Genomic DNA, 10,936 nt, shown 5'->3' on the forward strand with positions numbered 1-10,936 from the left:
ATGTTTCTACCTATTCTTTTCAAGATATCTCCAGCTCAGTCAGATTAGATGGAAAACCGCAAGTCTTTCCAGACATATACAATTGCATGTCTGGACTTTGACTGGGCCATTTTAAAATATTTTTATGCATTTGATTTAAACCATTCTAGCTGTTCTTCTGGAAGGTGGGCCCTGTCGGAAGTCTTGCAAAAAATTACAATGTCTTGAGACTTTCTTTCAAAAGCTGGAATTATAGTTGTCCTGTCAACTGCTTCTCCATCTAAGCTGCAGATGTCTGCAGCTCCTCCGGGGTTACTTTTGCTATTTTGGCTGCTTCTATGATCAATGCTCTCTTTGCCCAGCTCGTCAGTTGAGGAGAAAAGACATGTATTGGGAGGTCTGCAGTTGTGCCATACACTTTTCATTTATACATGGTGGATTGAACAGTGTTCTGTGATATGTTCAAACCCTTTTCCCTGAACTGTCTGTGGTGTTCCACTGTCTTCCTGGTGCTGTTTTTTTTTTTTTTTTCCACTAACATTTTCTAGCAAACCTTATAATTGTGAGGTGACAAAATGTGAAAAAGATCAAGTGGTGTGAATAACACACAGAAGTGTAAATGATGACAGTATTTACTGGACGTAGTGCAGTAAATAGTTTAAAATACTTCATTTAAAGATGCTTTCAGAAAATGCTGCAGCACTGTTATGCCAAGCAGTAAAATGTCTAAGTTATCAGTAAGGTCACGATCAGTGGTTAAAAGAAGAGCATTTCTAATAGTAAAGTACTGCCCTCATGTGGTGTATCCTGGTCAGATCAGCTGAAAGAAGAACCGCTCCGTTTGTCCCACGTTGGTACCCGTACGTTTCAGGTTGCACCTCCTCCGTCTCTCCGGCTTTGTACCCCGAGCTGAAAACACGCTGCGGACACCTTCTCTAGGATACCGGGGCTGCAATACATCGGAAAAAATGGCTCTCCACGTCCCCAAACCCCCGGGGTTCGCCCAGATGTTAAAGGATGGCGCAAAGGTCAGAATAAATAGGCAAATAGACCTATTGGCGCACTTTAAACAGGGCGAATTGTAAATTAGCGTGCTAGCTAATGTTAGCCATGAGTTAGCATGTTCATTCACAGTCATGTGGGAGCTTTCTAGAAAGAAGCAGGCCGCTGGAGGAAAGCGGTCCCGCAGCTGTAATAATGCACACAATTCGGTTTTTTAGCGCCTTCAGTGACATTTCCCGATCAGCGTACATGTCAGCATCTACGTCTGTTGGTTATGACGATGTTCCAGTAATAAATGATTGTGAAGCTGCAGTCACACCCAGTTAGCCTACAGTTAGCTGTCACCACTGAGAGTCTGATGCTGACAACCCTTCATGTCTCATACATACATGTTGTATTAGGGCTGAAGCAATTAATCGGATTAATAGATTATTGAAATAATCGTCCACTAATAGTAATGGAATAATCGTTAACTGGAGCATGCAGGCTCCAAAACATGGCATTTAATGAAAGAATTCAATCAGAACAGTAATTAGGCAGAAATTGTAAAAGAAAATGGATGCATTTCGCATTTAAGATGAGAAACCTTCTTTGTCTGTAAAAATGCTCTATCCAGAACTCTTCAAGTGGCATAGTTTTAGCTTCCTGGTACAAATCCTGTAAACAAAATCTCCTATTAAGCACCTTCTGCTATCTGATTATTAATCGATTAATCAAAAAAATAATACTTTCTAGGTAGATAGATCTAAAAACTTGAGATACTTTTAAAAATGTGTATATAGTAACCCTTAAAAAGTTTAAGAGTTACTAATTTTAAAACTGAATGTGACTAAGTAACACAAAGTAAGTTAAATATCCAATCTTCATCAGTTTAATCAATAATCTGTTAAACATACAAATAATAAAACCCAACTAGCTAAGTGTTAAATGTTTTTTGAAAGGAAACATGTTCTGTAAATTCATAGTAAATGTAACAGAATTTGTTTTATTAATATAACTGAAAATTCTTAAACTTTATATTAATGGAGCCGTTTAAAAAATGTATTATTTTCTTATGTCGATACAGCACTTTTCAGGACTTGAAGAGGCAGTCTATCGTAACATCAGAGCTTGCAAGGAGCTTTCTCAGACCACACGCACTGCATATGGACCCAATGGTAAGCATATTCCTCTAACAAGAGTATATTCAAAGACATTAGCAATACAATTCCAAAATTAAATTCAAAGGCAATTATTAAACTGTCAATATGGTGTTTTCCAGGTATGAATAAAATGGTTATCAACCACCTGGAGAAGTTGTTTGTCACCAATGATGCAGCAACCATCCTCAGAGAACTTGAGGTGAAGAATCTGTTCTAAACATCATCTCCTGTCTGCTGAAAATCTACTCAATAATTGATAAATGTGCAAATGTATGTGTCTCTTTCTATGCACCGTTTTTGTTCAGGTGCAACATCCAGCAGCCAAAATGATAGTGATGGCATCCCACATGCAGGAGCAGGAAGTAGGAGACGGCACCAACTTGGTGCTGGTGTTCGCTGGAGCTCTGCTGGAGCTGGCTGAAGAGCTGCTGAGGATGGGCTTGTCTGTGTCAGAGGTGATCAGATGTAGCTGTTGAACATTTGTAGTTGGTGAGATGGCATACCATTGGGCGGCTGTATGAGAGTTAATGTGGGAAACTAAAAACCGATGGAAGTTTATTGGCTCTGGCTTATAGATGTATTCCTGACAGGTGACTTAGAATATTAAATTTGAAACATTATATTAAACAGTGTTAATCACATTTACTGGCAGCCCTGGTAAAGATGTGTGAACAAAATACTTAATGTTTACTGTCATTGCAGTAGCATAATCTAGCACTGACAAAATATTGAAAAAAACCAAGCCTTAATTTTAATACATTTATTTAGAGTAGAAAAAACATTAATGTTTTTACTAGTTTGATGCCACATGTATTGGTACCCATGTTGTGAATATTTCGTATTCTTGGAGTCTTCTCCTATAACATTTCACAATTTTGGGGAGCTTACAAAGAGAGATCTTAGAGCATTTCTCCATCCCCTGCAATTCTAAGTCAGGGTGGCCTACTCCAATCCTTAGGAGCCAGTGTTCTGCCTGTTTTAGATGTGTTCCTGCTCCAACACAGAGGAATGTATGGCCGAATTACCTCCTCAGCATGCAATCAAGTTCTGCAGAGTCTTTGCAATGAACCATCTATTTGATTCAGATGTGTTGAAGCCGGGGAACATTTAAAACATGCAGGGCACCAGGTCTTGAGGACCAAGGTTGGTCTTGGACCTATCTTCTCTTGGAACTGGGATGTCCCTGAAAGAAGATTGATTTTGCGTCTGGTGAACCATTTCTGTGTTGATTTTCCCCTTTTTTTGTATCATTGTGATGACCCATTTTCAGTTTACTGACAGAGGTAACTGGATTTCTATTTCAAATCTCTTGGTATGACAAAGAGTTTATAATGCCATGGAAAAAAATAATATTTATTTAAATAAAAATTAAGTAAATTAAATGTATGAGTATATTATGAATTTAAACAGCTGGAGGTTTGGAGAAGCTCAAAGCAGTCTTTGATAATAATTTAAGTAACTGTATATTAATTATTTTCAACTTGGGTCTTAGGGCCCTTAGAAGAGAAACGGGTATCAAGAAACTCTGATCAACATAAAAAAGGAAAGTTTAAAAAAAAAAGTAAAAAGCTTCAGATGCATTAATTTATTAGCAACTATAAGAGGTACCATAAATTGTGCCGCCAATGGTTTTGTATTTAACATGTTTATATCCTCACTCAGTGACCTGTACTCTAACAAAAGATGAGATTTTCAGTGTGAGATGTCAAACGTTCTTTTCCCCATCCGTACCTGGAATGCCAACAAATGTGGCCAGCTTTGAATGTTCCCCAAAAGAAAGCACATGAAGCCCCACTTCATCATTATACATTTTCCTCTGGCCTCAGATCATTGATGGTTATGAGAAGGCATGTAAAAAAACCCTGGAGATCCTGCAAGACTGCATATGTTCCTCTGCCAAAAACCTCCACGACATAAACGAGGCCACGGCTCTCATCCGCACGGCGGTCATGAGTAAACAGTACGGGAACGAAGACTTCCTCGCCAACCTCATCGCTCAGGCCTGTGGTGAGTTAGCAACCTAGACTACCTTAACGAGGATTAGCTCGTCTTTCAAAACGTGTGTAGATAACAGTGTCTAACCTTCTCTGTTTGGTTTGTTCTTTAGTGTCCATTTACCCAGAGTCCGGCAATTTCAATGTTGATAACGTCAGAGTGTGCAAGATTATGGTGAGGAGTTGATCTTGTTTAATGCTGGTTCTTTTAAGGTTTGTAGTTATTTTCTCGCAAGTATTTGAATGTTTTGTCTATTTAGGGTTGTGGGGTGACGGCATCCACCGTGCTTCATGGCATGGTCTTTAAGAAGGAGGTAGAGGGAGACGTTACATCTGTTAAAGACGCCAAGATCGCAGTGTTCTCCTGCCCCTTCGACTGCATGGTGACGGAGACCAAGGTAACAAGGACTTATAAAATCAGCGTTTCCGCTATTTGCTGTTGTCATTATTTTCCTTTTTTTTTGTTTTTTTGTTGCTGTCTTTGTGATGTTGTTTCCCTGCTTCCACCTGCCATCGCCTCACCTACTCCTTACAATCGTCCCGGGCTGTTTCATTTGCTTGCCTGATGTACCACCTATTAAAACTGTCAATTATGCAAAAGGACCAGTAACTTACTTTCTGCCTTTTGTAGCTCAAATTTGACCTGACCTGCTGGGCCAAATCTATTTCTTTTTAAATTGTTTCCCTAAAAATATCAGTACAGTATTGCTGCAACACTGTATAGCTATTGTATGTAATTTAGGATAATTTGAGTCTTTATAAAGGATTTATAACTTTACTGTTTTAGAATAATGACAACACAAATAACTGCTGTTTTTTTTCCTCTGAAATGGCATTACAGAGCAAAGTGAATAAGTAAGATCAATAGGTTTTCAAATTAAGCTTATTTAACATTACAGTAAGACAAATCAACAACCTTTACACATAAATTTATTAATAATGGGTTTTATCCTCATCCTGCTTTAGCAGGGGAACACAGCAGCATGTAAACCCCAACAACTGATCTAAATATGTGCCTGTAGCACAGGGAAAACGTGGGTATCTTTACGTAATGTCCCTGACCCACGTAAGGTTCCATAATAGTCTTAATATTCATTAGTTTAACAGGTTAAATAAATAAATCAAATATTCCAAGACTTTTTTCCAAATTCAACATTAAATCCATCTTTCAATGAATACTACAGTTTCTTTGCACATGAAGAGTGGGACTAAGATTCCTCAGGAACCTTGCCAGAAGCTGGTGTCTTGCTTATGATAATTAATGGTGTTGGAAAATACATTATCTTGCCGGTACTTATACGGCAGAATGAATGATGAACGGATTTCATGAAGTTGCTTCAGTGTCATTCCCGTGTCCTTTATTTTGGTTCAGTCACAGAGCTTCAATTTACTAAAATATTTTATGTCAAAGCTCCGTCGTTCGTTGTGAGCCTCATCTTTGGATTTCCGTCAGAGTAAAAAGAGGCATTTTATTTGTTTAAATCCTACTGAAGCTTTCCAGTTGGTTGCTAACATCAGGGCTGTGTTTTCCTCAGGGCACCGTGTTGATAAATAATGCACAGGAACTCCTGAACTTCAGTAAGGGGGAAGAGGACTTGATGGAGGCTCAGGTGAAGGCTATCAAAGAAGCTGGAGCCAACGTGGTGGTTACCGGTGGCAAAGTGGCCGACATGGCTCTGCACTACGCCAACAAGTACAAGCTGATGGTGGTCAGGTAAGAACATGAGCTCAGGTAATCGAATCGGATTTACAGTCAAAGAAAGAATTTACAGATAGGGTGAAAACAAACTACACCGTCTTTTTATTTAGGGTTTTACGTGGGGCTGCAACGAATGATTATTTTGCTAATGGATTAATCTGTCGACTTTTTTTTAAATTAATAATCGGATAACAAAAGAAGCTTAATAGATTTATTTACAGAATTTGAACCAGGTAAAGCTAAAGCTATGTCACTTGAACAGTTCTGGATAAAGCATATTTACAGACAAAGAAGGTTTTTAACTTGAATGCAAACTGGATATATTTTTTGGACAATTTTGGCCTAATTACTGCTCTTGGTGAGTTGTTCTTTCAGCAAATGGCTTGTTGTAGAGTCTGTATAATCCAGTTAATGATTATTCAATTACTAAAATGGTTAAAAATTATTTCAATAATTCATTAATTGTTTATGCCCTACATATTGGGTCATAGTGTAAAGGGTTCTGGACTTTTCCATTTCTCGAACAATCATGTGATTTAACGGGGAAGTCGCAGCAGCAAGATGCTGCTAATTAAATGCACTAATTAACTAAACAGCAGCTAGTGGGACCAGACCTCTTACCATAATGTTATTACTAATAAAGCTGTTTTTAGAAGTAGACAACTTTTAAGACTGTTGCCTGCTCTCAATGTTAATTATTGAAGCTCAGGACAGCACAATTAGAAAAAGGCCCAATGTTAAAAGAATAAACCAGCAGGACTTCAGTTTGCAAAGTTGCTGAATAAATCACTAAACTTCTGTAATTTGTTCCAGTTTTTCTTCGGACAAACTGGAACAAATTAGAGAGGTTTGGTCCTAATGCGAGGTGTCATGTTTGCTGAAAACCAAACACAACATATTAACACAAACACCTCATATCAGCTGTTAAGCACGGTGGTGGAGGGATGATGATCTGAGCTTGTTTGTCCTTCAGTTGTTGAGATGACCAAGAACATCTCAGACTCCCAAACCAGGTTTTTAATGGTAAAATGATCCCAAACACAACAGAACAGCTAAAAGGAAAAATATAGAGGTGTTTCAATGGCTAAGACTAGGCCATTCATCTTAGGAGAGAGCTATTGACTGTATTTTCATGTGTGAAGTTTTAACACTAAATCTTTCCTTCAGGCTAAACTCCAAGTGGGACCTCAGGAGGTTATGCAAGACTGTGGGAGCTGTGGCTCTGCCCAAAATGGTTTGTGAACCCGTGTTTTACCATCATCAGATATGAGAATTGTAACTAAACTGACCTTAATGTGGTGCACTCCTAGATGGCTCCGACTCCAGATGAGATTGGTCACTGTGACAACGTTTACCTAACAGAGGTGGGAGACACTCAGGTGGTGGTCTTCAAACATGGCAAGTCGCTTTTTACTCAATTCTCATTTTCAAACTTGATTTATCCTTCAAGAGATTTTCATGCATGACTTATTGTTTGGTGTGTTTTTCAACAGAGAAGGAAGACGGCACCATCTCGACCGTGGTCATCAGAGGCTCCACTGACAACCTGATGGATGACATTGAGAGGGCTGTGGATGATGGTGTCAATACCTTCAAGGTTCTGGTCAGGGTAAGTTACATATGTAATATAAAGGCCCGTGTACTTATAGTATTAACAAAGCTCCGTCTGCACAGCTGCTACAGTTTCTCCCATTTTCTCCCATCTCCAGGACAAACGACTGGTTCCTGGAGGAGGAGCCACAGAGATTGAGCTGGCCAAACAGATCACCTCATTTGGAGAGGTATTAGAGATTTGATTTCTGCTTTTTGTCCTTTGATTTCCACACCATCTCTACCTGATGAATTACCTGTCTCCTTTCTCGTCTCTTCCTGTAGTCCTGCCCTGGATTGGACCAGTATGCCATTAAAAAGTTTGCTGAAGCCTTCGAGACATTGCCGCGTGCCCTGGCTGAGAACTCCGGAGTGAAGGGGAACGAGCTCCTCTCTAAACTGTATTCTGCGCACCACGAGGGAAACAAAAACATCGGCTTTGACATCGAGGTTAGTAGACGGAGATGAAATTATTTTTCCAGTAATTTTACCGGTTGAAGCATCAGATGGTGTGGGTGTCATGCTCTCTGCAGGGAGATGGACCGGCTGTGAAGGACATGCTTGAGGCCGGCATTCTGGACCCCTACCTGGTGAAACACTGGGCCATCAGGCTAGCCACCAATGCTGCCATAACAGTGCTGAGAGTGGATCAGGTCTGTATAAAAACACTTCACGCTACATATGAACAATATAAGAGTTATTGTAGTTGATATTGAAAGCAACTGCTTTCTAACCTCACTTAGTTAGAAAATAGATGAGTTTATGGAAGGTGTTTACTTTTATATGGGTCTTCCTCCAGTCTACGTGGTAATAGCCAGATTTTATACAAACATATATGTATATGATCCAGATCATCATGGCTAAGGCTGCGGGGGGACCCAAAGCTCCCAAGCAGAGAGGCCACTGGGACAAAGACGGTTGGGATGAAGAGCCTGATCATTTTGAAATCCACCATTAGAGGGCGTACTCGCAAACCGCTCTGTCAGTAGGTCTTCGAATGTGTGTAAAATGTACCGTAAAACGTACTCGCACACAGAACACAGACGTTGCAAGATGTTTGGACTGTCACTACTAATGTTGAATTTCACACAAATACATTTATTAGAGATTCAGCTTTTTCCAAGTGTGCCTATAAATAACAACACTAGGTTTGCCACTGTGTGAACTTGCACAAAAAGGTGAATGGCGTGATTGCATGCTGCATGCACTTTACTGGAAACAGTGCAGGATAGTGTAGTACTTTGCGTAATTCTGTTTTTATTACATTTGGAAAATATTTTTGAGATGCTCGGTTGATAGAAATTAGAGATTTTTGCTGTATAAATATTAGCACTTGGGCTATATCTGACCATAGGAGTAAAGCCACATGTTCCTTTTAGGAACATAATAATCTTACAAGGACACATAGCAGACCTGCTTTGACAACTTTCCTTGAGACATTTCAGCAGCTGCATGGACCTCAGTGCTTTAATTTCCTTTTGGGTAAAGATTTACATTTCATTATATATTTTTTCTTCTTCAGATCATCATGGCCAAACCAGCAGGTGGTCCCAAAGCTCCCCGGGGCAACAAGGACTTTGATGATGATGACTGAACCTAAAGCTTCTCATGTGATGTTCCTGTTGCATTCACAAATCTTTTCTACTTGTTTATTTAAAGCTCAACTGTTTGGTTTGTTTTGTAGACAACCTCTGGTTGCATTGATCAACAACATATGTGAAAGAAGAAAGTACAGATGGCTTTGTTTGCTTTTTATGTTCTTAGGTCCCAAATAAAAGGCACTTGTGCTGTTAATGGCTGGTTGGACTTTCTTCATTTTGTGGTTTTCTTTTTATGCACAATATGTTTTTATTTTTTAACAATCTAATAATTCACTGAACAAAATCCTACCCCAAATACTCCAGAGGAGAGATCTATAAACTAGAAACATAAAATGGTACAGATATGTATATATATTTAACATTAAATGCGCTAACATGTTGGTAACATGTTGTGTTTTTTTTTTTTTTTTTTTTTACCCATATGCTATTCACATCCAATTTCTTATGGCAGTCTGAGGGACCCAATTCCAGTTTATTTCATCTCCAGGAAAATCAAAATTGTGCAGCTTCTATATGTGGTACTAAATCGGATGCGTATCCGATGGTTTTCAAAGCTTCCGCTGTCTGAACGGTATTGTCACATTTAATCCGACTTTGACATCATTGTCCTGGCTCCGACTGCGGATCCACACACACTTCTCTACAGAAGTAGCAGTCACTGCCCTACAAAATGCCATGGTAAATACAGGGGTTGGACAAAGAAACTGAAACACCTGTCATTTTAGTGTGGGAGGTTTCATGGCTAAATTGGACCAGCCTGGTAGCCAGTCTTCATTGATCGCACATTACACCAGTAAGAGAAGAATATGAAGGTTCAATTAGCAGGTTAAGAGCACAGTTTTGCTCAAAATATTGAAATGCACACAACATTATGGGTGACATACCAGAGTTCAAAAGAGGACAAATTGTTGGTGCACGTCTTGCTGGCGCATCTGTGACCAAGACAGCAAGTTTTTGTGATGTATCAAGAGCCACGGTATCCAGGGTAATGTCAGCATACCACCAAGAAGGACGAACCACATCCAACAGGATTAAATGTGGACCCAAGAGGAAGCTGTCTGAAAGGGATGTTCGGGTTCTAACCTGGATTGTATCTAAAAAACATAAAACCACGGCTGCCCAAATCACAGCAGAATTAAATGTGCACCTCAACTCTCCTGTTTCCACCAGAACTGTCCGTCAGGAGCTCCACAGGGTCAATATACACGGCGGGGCTGCTATAGCCAAACCTTTGGTCACTCATGCCAATGCTAAACGTCGGTTTCAATGGTGCAAGGAGCGCAAATCTTGGGCTGTGGACAATGTGAAACATGTATTGTTCTCTGATGAGTCCACCTTTACTGCTTTCCCCACATCCGGGAGAGTTACGGTGTGGAGAAGCCCCAAAGAAGCGTACCACCCAGACTGTTGCATGCCCAGAGTGAAGCATGGGGGTGGATCAGTGATGGTTTGGGCTGCCATATCATGGCATTCCCTTGGCCCAATACTTGTGCTAGATGGGCGCGTCACTGCCAAGGACTACCGAACCATTCTTGAGGACCATGTGCATCCAATGGTTCAAACATTGTATCCTGAAGGCGGTGCCGTGTATCAGGATGACAATGCACCAATACACACAGCAAGACTGGTGAAAGATTGGTTTGATGAACATGAAAGTGAAGTTGAACATCTCCCATGGCCTGCACAGTCACCAGATCTAAATATTGAGCCACTTTAGGGTGTTTTGGAGGAGCGAGTCCAGAAACGTTTTCCTCCACCAGTATCACATAGTGATCTGGCCACTATCCTGCAAGAAGAATGGCTTAAAATCCCTCTGACCACTGTGCTGGACTTGTATATGTCATTCCCAAGACAAAGTGACGCTGTATTGGCCGCAAAAGTAGGCCCTACACCATACTAATAAATTATTGTGGTCTAAAACCAGGTGTT

General features: G+C 40.0%; 1 protein-coding gene across 1 annotated transcript; it reads left to right on the forward strand.

Moving 5' to 3' along the window:
• Window positions 1-849: 849 nt before the first annotated feature.
• On the forward strand, window positions 850-9,200 carry cct8 (chaperonin containing TCP1, subunit 8 (theta)). Its single transcript, XM_047378316.1, has 15 exons — window positions 850-1,007; window positions 2,048-2,138; window positions 2,243-2,322; window positions 2,429-2,578; window positions 3,950-4,130; window positions 4,231-4,292; window positions 4,378-4,515; window positions 5,653-5,831; window positions 6,984-7,050; window positions 7,127-7,214; window positions 7,310-7,425; window positions 7,526-7,597; window positions 7,692-7,856; window positions 7,940-8,059; window positions 8,929-9,200. The coding sequence occupies exons 1-15, from the start codon at window positions 948-950 to the stop codon at window positions 8,998-9,000; spliced, it is 1,641 nt and encodes a 546-aa protein (XP_047234272.1). The 5' UTR covers window positions 850-947; the 3' UTR covers window positions 9,001-9,200.
• The last annotated feature ends 1,736 nt before the right edge of the window (window positions 9,201-10,936 follow it).

Source organism: Girardinichthys multiradiatus, chromosome 11 (genome assembly GCF_021462225.1).
Source record: "Girardinichthys multiradiatus isolate DD_20200921_A chromosome 11, DD_fGirMul_XY1, whole genome shotgun sequence".
NCBI classification, from domain to species: Eukaryota; Metazoa; Chordata; class Actinopteri; order Cyprinodontiformes; family Goodeidae; genus Girardinichthys; species Girardinichthys multiradiatus.

Bases quoted from the DNA above. Each gene is read 5' to 3' on its own strand.
- cct8 (XM_047378316.1), top strand. From the start codon at position 948: ATGGCTCTCCACGTCCCCAAACCCCCGGGGTTCGCCCAGATGTTAAAG. The intron at 4,131-4,230 runs GTGAGTTAGCAA...TTTGTTCTTTAG, and splicing joins CCTCATCGCTCAGGCCTGTG to TGTCCATTTACCCAGAGTCC. The intron at 7,051-7,126 runs GTTTGTGAACCC...GTGCACTCCTAG, and splicing joins CTGTGGCTCTGCCCAAAATG to ATGGCTCCGACTCCAGATGA.